General features: G+C 33.9%; 2 protein-coding genes across 3 annotated transcripts; one reads left to right on the forward strand and one right to left on the reverse strand.

Annotated features, from left to right (window-relative positions):
- Positions 1 to 8: 8 nt before the first annotated feature.
- Positions 9 to 3,770, reverse strand: LOC124179574 (40S ribosomal protein S24). Of its 2 annotated transcripts, none has more exons than XM_046564124.1 (4): positions 3,667 to 3,770; positions 3,225 to 3,293; positions 2,478 to 2,801; positions 9 to 108 (listed from the first exon to the last, which is right to left on the reverse strand). In XM_046564124.1, the coding sequence occupies exons 1-4, from the start codon at positions 3,667 to 3,669 to the stop codon at positions 106 to 108; spliced, it is 399 nt and encodes a 132-aa protein (XP_046420080.1). In that variant the 5' UTR covers positions 3,670 to 3,770; the 3' UTR covers positions 9 to 105. The 2 variants fall into 2 exon arrangements, with proteins under 2 accessions (XP_046420080.1, XP_046420071.1); XM_046564115.1 differs by having other exon boundaries at positions 9 to 1,398.
- Positions 3,771 to 3,801: 31 nt separating this feature from the next.
- LOC124179464 (NAD-dependent protein deacetylase sirtuin-1) lies at positions 3,802 to 13,722 on the forward strand. The gene is made up of 10 exons (XM_046563847.1): positions 3,802 to 3,949; positions 5,699 to 5,828; positions 5,910 to 6,144; positions 6,277 to 6,492; positions 6,619 to 6,826; positions 6,944 to 7,102; positions 7,179 to 7,455; positions 7,541 to 8,406; positions 8,501 to 8,656; positions 8,867 to 13,722. Exons 1-10 carry the CDS (start codon positions 3,802 to 3,804, stop codon positions 8,965 to 8,967), a joined length of 2,496 nt encoding a protein of 831 aa, XP_046419803.1. The 3' UTR covers positions 8,968 to 13,722.
- Positions 13,723 to 14,906: the final 1,184 nt, after the last annotated feature.

The raw sequence follows: 14,906 nt of genomic DNA on the forward strand, positions 1-14,906 counted from the left end.
AGAAAAAATTAAAAGTTGACATCACAAAGATGGGCTTTTATTATTTAATATTATAATAAGGTTTACATGTCGTTGCCTCATGTCAAGATGTAGACGTCAATGGATTTACTGCAAGAGAAAGAAAAAAAACATTGTTTTGCCAAAATCAATGAATAATCTTGATAGATCATTTGAATGATGGAAGATAGATTTTCTCATATTTTTCAAAGCGTAGTGAATTCGGATAGATGAGTGAACTTTGAACAAGAAAGTGACTCCTATGATTTGCACTAAATGAATCAACTTTTAACGATCTAAAAAATATCAGTGTAATGTATACTTGTTTCATAACATGATGATAGCAAATTAATGGAGTAATTTTCATTGTTCATAGTATCTTCTATTCTGCGTGAGCTTGAAGTTAGATGTGGCAGATATTTATAATGGTTTTTTTTTTTTTTTTTTTTAAACAAAGAACCAATGGTGTTGTAATCAAGCTACCCAAAATGATTCCCAAGTGCAAGAATAAAATTATATATAGTATCTTTCATTCACAAACTGTAACGAATTTTTGTCCGGTGTCAATTTTGCAACGAGCTATTTGCATCACATTGAAGATCTCTGATGGTGAAGTAACTGCATCGATAAATCCGTTACAATTCAGAAATAAATTAACACAACCAGAACAATAGGATGATCAGATTTCAGTTTCTCCCTCATACCAGATGGCGACAGAAATGATAATAAAGTAATAAACTGAATGTGGAACGATACAAACTTAGCCCTTCACCTGAAGCATGCAGCACTATGATTTACAAGGTAATAAGTAAATTAATTATATCATAGGAGGTCAAAACCTGTCATAAATACGTTTTCGTGACATTACGAAAAAGTTAACTGGTGTTCAGCAAGAGTGCGATTTTATCATGCATTCGATTGAATCAGAATTCAGAACAAGTCGAAAAATGAAAATATATGGTTGATTGATTATGAGAAATGCCCAGCAAGTAAATTGTAAATCATGAACTGCGTGTTTGTACATTTTCTATGATGCAGCACATAGAATATGTGAATCTTGAAATCAATAATGAACAAGTAGCGAATGAATAAGCTTACAGAATTCAATGATCCTAACAGCTTGCTGAATGAGTGTACTATAAACATTAGATAGAATTAATTCAACAGATCCATACGAAATTTACTTGTGACATAATCGAACTTGATAAATCTGTAGTAAGTTATTCAGCAAGCTACAGAATATCGAAAATAAAAATAAAACAGTATCCCATCGATAGCAGCTGTTGCGAGGACATGCGGACCACGATTACACATCATAAATATGAGACATCCTCTCGCCATTTCTCTCTCTTGAGAAACAGAATTGCAATGTGAATGATGTGCATTTGTCTACTTCTTTGCCTAGAAAGTGAACAGAAAAGCGTATACCACCAATGCATGCAGAATCATGGTAAAATTAAGAATAATAGTAAGAAGTAATAGCAGATCATTTCAACTGATTGTCGAATTTGTAATGATGCATCAAAATTTATGGCCGAATACCTTCGAAATTTTATAGACACAGTAAAATTAGGAATGATAGTAAAAATGCGTAACATATTATTTCGACTGGTTCTCGAATTTGTAATGATGCATCATTGATGGCCGAATAGATTCAAAATTTCGAAGCCACGATATGAAAAATGTCCCGATATCTTCAAAAATGCTCCATTGGAGTAGAAGCCAAGCTATTTTTTAACTCCGTCATAACCGAAGGGAAATTGTTAAATTTAATCAAAGATTGAATGACATGAAGGTGACGTTTGCATGACTTACATTTTAGATGGTACAATCTGATGAACCAAGATGTTTGTTTTTGAAAAAAAAATTATGTAAAAGAATGACCCATCACCAAAAAATAGATATTAAATTTAACAATGTCGTATTGTTTTAAATATAAATCGTCATTAAAAAATTCACACTTGATTTATGCATGAGATAGTCCCTTATATGTAAATAATATTGAAAAAAAAAACAAATTGAAATCCTCAAATTAAGTCGAGAAGCAAGAAATTTATTTACAATCAGGATCAATTTATACTCAGAACAATACGGTACATACTATAGTTGAAACTTTGACAAAGCACCTGTACCAGATATCTATTTAAATCTCATGCCTTTTGCTACCTAATAGTACGTACTTTATATCATAGTATAGCTTGTACAAAAGCAAAGTTCTCAGTGTCAGTCTTTCACACTTTAAACTCACAAATGTTTAAATGTAACTAATGTAATTGCTGGCTGAAATTCTCAAAAACCCTTGCAAGAAATACTTTTTAACTGTTTCAAAGAATCTTATTTGTTGTACAATGCCATACTAAAGAGAATAACAAACAATACTAAATGATCAAAATCGATAACTAAAATTTTTCTTAGTACAGTGTACAAAAACTACGAATTGATAATAGTGTACTTATAAGAGTTAGAAATAATCAATTTACCTTCTTGGCTGCAGCTCCAACCTTGCTCTTCTTGGTACCTCGTACCTTCTTCATTCTGTTCTTGCGTTCCTTGCGCTGCTTTCTCGTTTGCTTATGCTTTTCATAAAGACCATGCCTGGCCAACCTGTGTTTAGGCTCAAACTTTTTGGCAAAGTCCAAAGTATCGTAGATAAGACCAAAACCTGTGGTTTTTCCACCTCCAAAATTAGTTTGGAATCCAAAAACAAAGACTACATCTGGGGTCACTTTGTACATCTTGGCCAGTTTCTCACGGATCTCTGTTTTGCGTACCGACGGTTGTCCGGGATGCAACACATCCACGACCTGATATAAAAATACAGAAGCATGCAAACAACTACATGAATAAATGACAGCAGTTATTTATATTACGATACATTCAATGATCTCCTGACAAATAAAATTTCCACTTCATTGCGAGAAACTTTCAATACTTTTGCAATTTTCTTTGAATTACATTATAGTGTCTAAGAGGTAAAAACAAAGCAATTGGCAGTATGGTGATAGGTTATGATGGCATCCAAAAACGTGAAATCGTATCTATTTATGATATGTACTCTATTCATTGATGAATTTGTCCCTCATTTTATATATTCCTATCAAGTCATGTTGCAGGAACGATTGATCAATGCAATTACTTGCTACTTGAATTTATTAGAAGAACGGATTCAAGAGTGAAAAGCTGCATTAGAAGAACAAATCGTTCGGTAAAAAGCTCAAAAACCTTACCATTTGTTTCCGGCATAATAGCCGATTGGTCATAAACTTTCGGGTCCTGATCGTAGCAGTGCCTTCAGTCTGAAATAAAGAATCAACACACATATCACTTTGAGGTTAGGTCGGTCATTACGGAACACTGAAGCTAATGAGTTTCGTTCAAGGTGAAAATTGGTAAGAACATCATGTTCTCGAGTTTCGGCCCGATCGGAGTATAGCGTAGCATGGTCAACAACATCGTAGAAATGTGTTACAATAGCGTTAGCCTCCTCCATGCTGACTTTTCGGTTAGTTGAAGACTTATAAAAAAAAATAATCCATGACCCACTGGGACGGAATACAGGATATATATTTCAGAGAACTATTAGTTCAGACCCATTTAGGGCATTCGAGTCAAACAATTTTCACTTCTTATGAAAGATTCCACTCAATTCGACGGATGAAAAATACGTACCATCTTGGCAGTTTGTCGTACGACACGGAAAAGATTTGACCGGAAAAGAGCAGCGCCAGGCACAGCCACGACAGTCTTGCCATCTGTTTCCTATAGCGGCTACGAAGCGAACTACGGATTGCATAGCTGTTGAAAATGGCGTCTCATTCGGAGCTGCTAGAATATTCGTCTCCAGCTAAACGTCGGAAGATTGACTGTGACGGTCACGGAACTTCTCAGGGGTCGGAACGCGATTTCGGTGATTGCAAAGCGTCGCACGAGACGGTCCACAACGATCTGGAAGGTATTTTTGAGACAATATGCTAAATTAATAGTGAAAATTTTTCTATATTAAAGATGGCGGCCCGACAGACGGCCGCCCATTTTCATCGATGCCGTTTGTTCTTGTCCGTCGTAGGGGGCGGCCCGCCATGACAGTTCGTCGAGTGCGGCGAAATTTTTATTTTTTATCGTTTGCCTATTTTGAAAAATAACGTCGCTCTTATCCCCGCATAAATTTTGACCATATTATATCCTCATCGCAACGAATCGGATCTCGGTCAATATTTATTTATAATTTTTCGCTAAATAATATTTACATTCGATTCTCGTTCTTCCGCGCGAACTGGGGTCACTGACAGAGAGATCTCGCTCGGTACGAAGTAGTCTAGTGGCGTTCACAGATGGCACAAGTTCCACAAACGCAAAAGATAATACGAACTTGACGTTTACCAGAGCCCGCGAAATTATCTGTCAAATGTGCAACAGCACATCGGTTGTTACTTGTTTTTATTATTATTATATTACTTGATGCACATATATATATACATATATTTTTTTATCATTCATTATATTTCTCTACATTTTCATTTCATTCTACCAGGTAGAGAAATAAAAAAAAATTATGAAGTTTACTTCATCAGATGGGCCTCCGCACACGATTTTATGAAAACTGTTCATTAGATGTGAATAATGCATGGAAGTATATTTTTATGTTCTTATTGTTTTTTTTTCAAGATTCCTTTTCTTAGAATTGGTATAATTACTCGTAATAAAGCACAACATAATGTCTTATATGATGGATGTTCTATGGAAAATATGTAAATTGAGTAATGATGTAATAATCATATGTTAAAATTAAATTGTATATAAACAACTTCATTGATTAATAAGCGAACCATTTAGTTTATAATCTACTGTATCATAGGTATCCAAAAGGAAGATTAAGTTAGGCAAATTGTAAGAATTGAGAATTATAGCTCTTATAATATAGTCTACATTTCAATGAATTTCGTAAAAAACCAAGAAATATATTTAAATTTACTAAAACTATGCAAGTTTTTTTTCAATACTTTAGAAAAAATAAATGTTACACTGTTATTTTCAAAGGACGATTTGAAAATTGATATGTCTGCCATTTCTTTTTAGCTCTGCATGTACCTCTGTAACATTTGTATGAAATTATCGATCAACATCAAATATGTGTAGAAAATGTGAATTGTAAGCCGTCCGAAAATTTCTCATCCTCAGTTAATGTGGGACAATTTCCTTGCGAAACTACTGATTCCTAGTATGTGAATTATTGTTTGATTGTGATTATGAGAGAAGCAATTATCATTCCTACCACTAATAATGGTATTCTTTTGATATTTCTTTTTGCAATACAAAATGTACCTCAAGTGTAAGGTATTTTCATGTAGCGGAGTATATTTTTTTGGTTTTTTTTTGGCATGATCACCAATTAGTGAAGCTCAGGGAGATATTGATCCGTTTGGAGAGTCACTGATTTTTATATTTCATCAATGGAACGAATTGAATGCATAAATAAACTGATCCTAATATGGATGAATTAGCTGATCATGAAATGTAAGTATGAAAAATAACTTTCATGCCGAAATTGAGTATTATCAACAGAATTGTATTAATGTTGGAAATGTTTAAAGATTATTTTCACCAACTCACTTTCTTATGTAGCACCTGAATAAAACATACTTTCAATTTCGTTTAGTTATCATAAGCTCGGAGAGAATAAGATAATTTCTTTTGGTTCCAGAAACTTTGGGTGGCGACAGTGGATTTACAGAACTCGGCGACGGAACTAAATCTGCACCAACTACACCAGAAACCAATCTTGTACCAACACCAGCTCGCACAGATTCCACAAGTGAAGATACCAGTTATCCGTAAGATCAAATTGTCATTAAATTCTCTTGTAATGACATACCTAGTTATATTATAAAGGCTGATTCATTTCGCTTCTTTAGACCAGACACAGCAAATGAAAAGGACGACGTATCGTCGACCGTATCAAACTTGTCCGAATTATCGGGGCTTTCCGAGCTCTCCGGAGAGGCGGAAGACGGACCACAGTGGAGACCCGTTTCTTCTTGGGTTCAGAAACAAATGCTGACAGGAGCTGATCCTAGGGATCTCCTGCATCATCTTCTCATGGATTCCACACAGATACCTGAAGAGGTTGATGACCTCACTCTGTGGAAGGTAAGTATTTATTGATGTTTCTTAAAACAAGACTTGGTCGGTAATAGACAGTGCTGTAAAAACAATCAAACAAAAACGAAAAGAAAGTGGATGTGTTAATTCAAAAAATTTGTTTCAACCTTGTTGTTTCAGATTATTTTGAACATGATGTCAGAACCACCTAGAAGACAAAAGCTTAGGCATATTAATACACTCAATGATGTAGTTAGGCTGATAAAATCAAGCCGAAAGATAATCGTACTGACTGGAGCAGGTGTAAGCGTGAGCTGTGGCATTCCCGACTTCAGAAGTAGAGATGGTGTTTACTCTAGGCTAGCACAAGATTTTCCTAATTTACCCGATCCACAAGTGAGTCTACCCGAATAAAATGCCGACTCTGAACTGTATTATTTTTGTCCATTAATATTAATTCAATCCGAAATACAATTGAGTGTCAATAATTCGAAGATTCTAACGAATTCATTTCATTTTTAGGCAATGTTCGATATAAATTACTTCGCACAGGATCCACGACCGTTTTTCAAATTCGCTCGTGAAATTTATCCTGGCCAATTTAAGCCTAGCCCCTGCCATAGGTTTATCAAGATGTTGGACAAACACAAGAAGTTGCTTAGAAACTACTCGCAAAACATAGATACCCTCGAGCAGGTAGCAGGAATTGAGAATGTGATAGAATGTCATGGTGAGTAACGATAATTATTTTTTACAGCAATAAATACATGGTTTAAGTGTAAGGCAAGTGCCGACAAGTTTTACTTCCAATTTAGTATATATATTTCGGACGTATTTTTGTTTACAGGATCTTTTGCCACAGCATCCTGTACAAGATGTAAATATCAAGTTAGAGCAGATGACATAAGGGAAGAAATATTTGCCCAAAAAATTCCAATGTGTCCAAAATGCAAAGCCAACACTTTACCCTCCATTACGGAAATGGATCCGAATGATAATTACAGAGGTGAGGCAATAGTTGTCAAATACGTACACTTTGGCTGGTTGAGCCAAGGAAACTAACATTCGTGGTATTTTTCAAGATCTAGTCAATCAGGGGATAATGAAACCAGACATTGTATTCTTTGGGGAGGGACTTCCAGACGTATTTCACGACGCTATGGCAAAGGACAAAGATGACTGCGATTTATTAATTGTTATCGGATCTTCTTTAAAAGTAAGACCAGTAGCATTGATTCCATCTTCCATTCCGTCTCATGTACCACAGATTCTCATAAATCGAGAACCTCTTCCACATTTGAAGTTCGACGTAGAGCTATTAGGCGATGGAGATGTCATAATCAATCAGTTATGTCATTTGTAAGTATAATACAGTGGGTATACTACCAAAAATAAAACAGACGATGGGACCATCGGTTAAAAATTGGTAATTGAATTTCCACAGAATGGGGGACAACTACAGTGAAGTTTGTTGGCAAGATAACGTTCTGAATGAAGCTACACAATTATTGCCATCTAGGTATACGGCTGACGATTCGTGGGAACAAAGTCAGGACACTACTACCAATCATGAATTTTCTCAAGACAGTGTTGAGCTCAATCTAAAATCGCATCACGTGTCAACAGAAAGTCAAGATAGCCTGATGATCAATGCAAACACAACACCTAAGCACTCCGAAAACACAGATATCTGTATTTCCCCGTTTCATGCTGGTCACATGGAAAACGCCGAGGGATTCACTTTGCTTGGCGAAAGTCCGAAACGACGATTGGGTGACTCCAGCGTCGAAAGTAGTCCGAAACGAATGAACTTTGGAAATAACTCAAGCTCAGAGTTAATTGATTCGTCTCTACAGTTGTTGGACAGTATCGATTCAAGTCGTGTATTGGCCACGCGTAATGATCGATTAATATCGGTAGAATCAACGTCAGAAAATAATGGACAGATTCTTAACTTAGAAGAGTGCCATGTTGTCCCAAGACTTCTCAACTCAAGCTCGTCCAGTACAAATGAGTCCGCTACCGAATCACCTGTCACAACAGTCACTTCCACTCCAACAACAATAAACAATTTGTCTGTTTCGATTGATCGTGACATTGTAGATACAGAAAGAATAAATTCAAAGGCAAGACATGTTTCTATTGACTCAGCGATGGATTCTGGTATGGGAGACAGTTGCAATAGTGTGGACAGTTCCGAAGAAAAAGTTATCACTGATTCTAACGATGAAGAAATTACGAAAAGAAATGATTTTGAGAGGCGTTGTTGGCAAGCCAAAGTCAGAGAGAGTCTTGCGGCACGTTTACCAGGTGAACTAACTATGCATACGTTTATTTTCGCCCATTACTTGTACTTTGTTATTTATAAATGTAACTTTTTCCTACTTATTTTTTCCTATTGCAGATAATTCCTACTACCAAGCTACAGCTGGTAGGTACATTTTCCCTGGTGCTGAGGTCTATTCTGATCCAGAGGACTATGATCATTGTTCTCTTTCGGCAAATTCTGATAGTTCGGAAACTGATAGCGATTCAACTTCTGACGACGAAGAAGAGACTTGTAAGTTTTGTACAGTTCTAAAATAATTAGCGACATTGTTCATCTGTATAGTAGAGATTTATAATTTTATCCTAGGACAATGCAGGTCTGAATATTTAGGGGTTCAACCCTAAAGAAATGTACAACCTTCTTACTCTGGAATTAAGAAGAAAAAAATTGCTTATTTGAATGAAATGTGATCTGTAATTTTTTTTCTTTTTTTTTTTTCAGGTGCAGATGAGGAATTCTCTGAAGGTGCGGATATTGACGGAGAAGGTGATGGGGAAGAGGTTGACTGGGCAAGTATTCCTTCAAAAGAAATTCAACGCTAGTCTCCAGGAAATATTGGAACATGGCAGTCAATTCTTATTGCAACCACTTTGGAGGATTTGATCAAAGTTAAATTTAACTGTCAAAATCAACGAGAAGATATATGAATACATCAAATTCAATTTGCATTTTACATTCGCAGCGAATTAAATTTGTTTTTTTTTCTCACGAAATTATTAAACATTACGAGAAGGAACATAAATCCTTATTCGTAGTGCCTGATTTTGTTAAATCCGCTACCAGATTATGAAGAGAAAGGAAGAAAAATAGTATGTTTGAAGATTTGCCAAATTGGAGTACGTATATTGATAGTGTACCGGTTTATTTAGATTACCGGTAAATCTAAATTATTAATGTTCGTTATTTTAAGTAGGTAATAGAACAGTAATGGCTAAGTGTATTAAATTATTACTCAGTTAATAATGGCATCGCCTATTTTGTCAATCGGCGATAAGACATGATAATAATGGGCACGTTTCCATTTGATTTCATCAAAACACATAATATGTCGCGTTTTCGAGTGTAGCGCGTTCCGAAGATTAAGTTACGTATACGCAGATCTAGTCCCCGGGCGGGTTTTTGAAATATCATTTTAACTCCAACATTGGATCAAGTATTTATAATTTATTGTTCGAAGAAATGTTTATTTTGACATCGCATTTATACTGATGATATGTTAACCTCAGCCGACGAAATGTGTCTAAATGTGAAATTTGGTACAATTTTTTCCTATGCAAGCCGTTACATTCAACGGAAACTGAAATTATTGTAGCGATGTTGGAGGTCCGTAGACAAACGTGGTTTTAAATTTATGCCAGTTAATAATCAATTTCACGAAAAACGTTTGTAATTAATTCTTGCGTGACTACGAACTTCGATGTAATTTAATGTTAGTTGAATGTTGTTAATTTATCTGTGAATATCTGTAAATATCGTTCGTTTTGCTAACACAACTATATTTCATTTGTTATCATATAATAATAATACGAAAGATGAACCTATTCAATTCTTTTTTTTTCCGTTAGATAATCAAGAGTGAACCGTGAAAAATACAAATGTGCGGACTTATTTACGAGTACACTTCGGGTAATGAATTCTGAGAACTTGTGATGTCAAAGTTGAAACGCAAGAAAAATATTTTCTTTCTCCGATTTCTATCAAAGTCTAGACGAACATTTGGATCTCAAGAAGAATTTTTGCACCCTTGGTGAAAGAATAACTCTTCATTTCTCAGAATTCATCCACAGCAATTTACTTGTATTTTGTCGACACAATATGATGCACAATTCACTTTTAATCACTGTAAATATCGTTTGAATGCAAATTTTGTGAATAATCCACTTAATCAGTTGAACACTTCGATCCTCACATATTCTGTCATTATAAAATAATATTCTATTTTACTATTGGCAAATAAATGCAGTTATTACATACATACGATATATTAAGGGATGTAACACCCGTTTCTATAGGTAATTCTTAGTTAGGAATAAAAAATACAGAATAATAATAAATATGCGCGCAAGGTTGGAAAGAATGTGTACTTGAAGCTTTGAAATAGATTAGTTGAATCGTTATTGAAGCACTTTTATCGCGAAAATCTGAAGGGGATCGTCGTGTCGCAGTGAGAAGAATATTGCGCGAAATTTAATTTGAGTCGTGTCAACCAAATGAAGCTAATTAAATTTCTCAAATTTTGAGTGAAAACTTAACCAATGTTCATTCAAGCATGGTGAGAAAGGCTCACATTTATACATGTATTGGTATAAGGATTAATATAATTGAAAAACTTTTTTTGAGCGCTGAATGTGTGTAGGATATGAAAATTTGAAACTTGATCTTGTTATCAAACACAATCCCCCCCCCCCCCCCCAACCATAAAATGTGACTAGATTCTAATAACCGGCCATTTCGATAGCTGCTACTTTCTGAAATTACACCCTATGTGTAGCGAAATTATACATGCATTTAAAAATATCAATTACAGCATGCTGCAATGGTTTGGAAATTACTTCAGCTCACTAATTATGGTTTTCAGTTTAATTGGAGCACGGGCGAATGTACAAAGCAATGTTAGATAATCCTTTCATTGCGTGTTATTTTTATAAGGGTGAACGATTAGCTATTAGCATTTGCAACTAGGGATAAGTGCGGCGATTATGACAAAATAATACAACGATTGTAAAACTCTTTTAGGTTTAAGGAGTAACTGTTTTCACGTCGTTTATAAAATCTATCGAGATACTAAGGATGCTTACTATTTCGAAGATTTTACACAAAACAGTATAATGATTTTGTCATTATTGTTGCAATCTTAGTTTTTGTTTATATAATATATAAGGAACAATGAGGTTGTCTGCAAGTATATTGTTCTTAATGAATTAACGATTTAATGTAAGATATAAATATAGTACGTATACATATTCGTTAATCAATAATATTAATAAATACGATAAAATAATAATAATAATAGTAATCACAATATCTTAAACGTAAATGTGGGAATGAAATTTTCATGGACTAAGAAAGAAACGAACCGTAGAAAAAGGAAACGAAAAACTAACTAAACACGCGAGATTACTAGGTTTATGTATTGAGCTTCAATTTTCACTTTCCTCTGCAAAGGGTACACGAGGTGCTCTTTATTTTTAATGGCAGATGTGATCGTCGGTTGTTCGATTTTTGGATGTTAAAGAAATAGAACAGAAAAAAAAAGAAAAAAAAAAAAAAAACAGGAAGGAAGAATTAGTAACCCTAAGATTGATGGGAACGATTGAGCAATTTGGTGAGTTTCGAGAAACTCTGTTTGCTCGGTATTAAGAGAAATAATATTTTATACAATAAGACGAAAAGTTACATGCCGCTTTATATTATGCAAATATAGCTTTATTTATAGTTTTGTTGTACGCCGTTTGACTTGATAAAAGAAGAGATTGAAGAATTAGGTATTATATCCTGGTTGAAGACACTTTTTTTTTCTTCCTTTGTTTCCATATGATTCTATTTTTTTAAAAATAATTTATTCGATTATTAACGTTTGTATATAAAGATATAGTTGGAAGTAAAAATGTTCTCGTAATTTCACGTTCTTTCTGCCTCTGTAGTTTCGTTTCTTTGTAGGATTTATATCTGAATAATGGCGTATTGCTCAAAATTTGTACCAAAATTGGCAACTGTTGTGTGTCTTTTTTTTCTCAACTACTTGTTCAAGTTTGATGGTGAAAAATGTAAAATAATCGCGTTTAACGATTGGTTTACTTTGTTATATTTTTTTTTTTTATCTTTTCTTTTTTTTTATCTTTATTTCTATCTTTCAAACTCTGTCTCTCTCTTTCTCTTCTCTCTCTTCGACAGCACTGATTTTTTGTATAGATCTACGTATACCATGTATCACATATGTAAATATTTATTACTTCTAATATTTAATAGATCATGGAATCTTTTGTAAGGTTGGCTGTAATTTGAAGGCTCATCAACAGTGTGTTTGATACAATTCTTCAGATGATTTTTTCCTCTCTCTTTTTAGCCTAGGAAAAGTTTTCACATTTCAGCAATCCTCGCAAAACAGTATATTAAGGAAGTTCTGATTCGTTTTTTTCTCTTCTTTCTTTTTTTTTTATATATAATTTGTTATTTAATATAAAGAATGTTATTAAAAAAAAAAAAATGTTCTCTTTATTATTATATAAATGTTGTAAGAATTTTTCGTTTATTTTGGTATTACTAACGCATAAGCTTTACCTCGTAAATTAAACATTTTTCTATCATAATTAAATAGCATTTCTTTATTCTGGCACCTTTTTTACGATCAAATATACGTATTAATGCATATGCGTATGTACGTTAACGATATTTGAAAGAGAGACATCCTATACATGTTCTCCGTTGGACTTCGAATTACAATAAGACAGAATGATTTAGGTTTGTAAAGAAAAGTGCAGGAAAAGTGTCGCCAGAAAAATGATTAAAAACCAACGGCCACTTGTATAACATCGCAATTTTACCACGGCTGTACGAGGCACCTTGCTTTTCAGTGTAAAGTTGTAACCGTTTTTTTTTTTCGCGAATTTCAGTACTACATATTGGCGCAGCAAGTGCAAACGATTATTATTAAAAATGAATCGTGAAACCTGGGTACCACGACTTGGAAATTTACGATTATTCGGTGCGAAGAAACTCTCCAGAAGGCGATTCCCCGTGCCACGGAAAGGATAGTGAATCTCGCTCAATATCGCTATTGCTCTGGAATTTTTATGATTGACGAACAAAGTTGTTGGAAGAAATAATCATCAATATGCTTCGTCCGAAATGACATTTAAGAAAATCCCAACTCATGTATGACAAAATATCAACTATTCCTGTCATGAAAAGTATATTCGTATAGAAAAATTTATACCTTCTTATCAAATTTCCTTAGTGCAAGTAAAACTGCACTGGTATAAACTTATTTTTCTATTCTCGTAACCGAGGCAGGATTTTGTTGATATTCGGATAACTATAAGTGATATGTTCCCGTGGAATGTGCGAACACACCGCATGTGCGAAATTCACGTATATTGTACACCTGTATAAAATATTGAGTGGTACATTAAATCCGCGGTAGAATATTTTCAAAAAAGTAATAAACGTAGTAGTAATAATAATAATAGTAATAATAACAATAATAGTATAGAAATAACATTGAATTTAATTGTATAAAGTAGACGAATGATTATTGTTTGTATTGATGAACCAATAAATAATTACCGCAAGGCTTAGGATTTGTTGTCAGTATATAAGGTATTATTCACAGGTATGTTTGACGCATTCAGAGAGTGGGGAGAGAGAGAGAGAGCATTTCCTGTTACACGTATAATAAATAGTTATTAACTATCATATTAGCGGGGTAACGCATATATTTATATTAAAATATGTCAAAATTAATGAAAGAACTAATAATAATAATAATAGTAATAAAGCCGATAATGATGATGAAGAGATTATACCGTCTAAGTTAAATACACGTAACAATTAATACTTGGCTCAATCTTGATACACCTAATGATATGTACAAAAAAGTAACTAAATTAAACGCAACCTATCGAATCAAAGTTAAAAAGCGTATAGATTATGCATACTATTAGGTACGTTTGCTAAACAAATTACACTATTTGCGCACTCTACGATTATTACTTCAAGCTACACGTAATAAAAATAATTAGTTCACGAGTAGGATTAAGGAAAAACATATTGTTTTCGGTATAGTGACTGTGGTGTTCTATCTTTTCAAGTGTAAATTAATTATTTATCACTTCGATATTAATATATATATTCTATAATATTTCAAATTTTTACTGAACTTCCTTCGACAGCGTTAAACTCGGTAAACTATATCCGTACCTATATAATACCTATACAACAGATCTGTATGTTTTCAAAGGCAATAAATCGAATGATCGGATTGTATGTGTCATGACGAACTTGAATAAGTATTTGTTATAGATGCATATGACATTTTGAAGCATCTGGTTCCGCATTCCAGATGCGGTAATTGATTGTATAAAAAAAAAGAAAAAAAAAAAAGAAAAAAATTATAATTTCGAAACGTTCGTCGAACCACGAATCAATATATTCTGATTATTTCCACAGTTGACTAGATATTAAAAAACGATCAATCGCTGGATAAATTCACGTTCGTGATACGCTCAATTTAAAACTGCATTAAAAAGGCCGAGAAAATCGTCGTTCGATAATACAGAAACAAAATATACGTACGAATTAAGTAAAACACGATTCGATTATCAGCATCCGTAATGGCCGCCTCGGTACTTCAAACGGCACCGTGTGAGTCGCAACGATTGCAAAATAACATCAAATACCCGCACGGCCGTGAAAAAATTGCATAAAAATTTGAGAGATTCAGGGAAATAGAAAAAAAAAGTACGACGCTCGTGAATAAAAA

This window comes from Neodiprion fabricii, chromosome 1, assembly GCF_021155785.1.
Source record: "Neodiprion fabricii isolate iyNeoFabr1 chromosome 1, iyNeoFabr1.1, whole genome shotgun sequence".
NCBI lineage: Eukaryota > Metazoa > Arthropoda > Insecta > Hymenoptera > Diprionidae > Neodiprion > Neodiprion fabricii.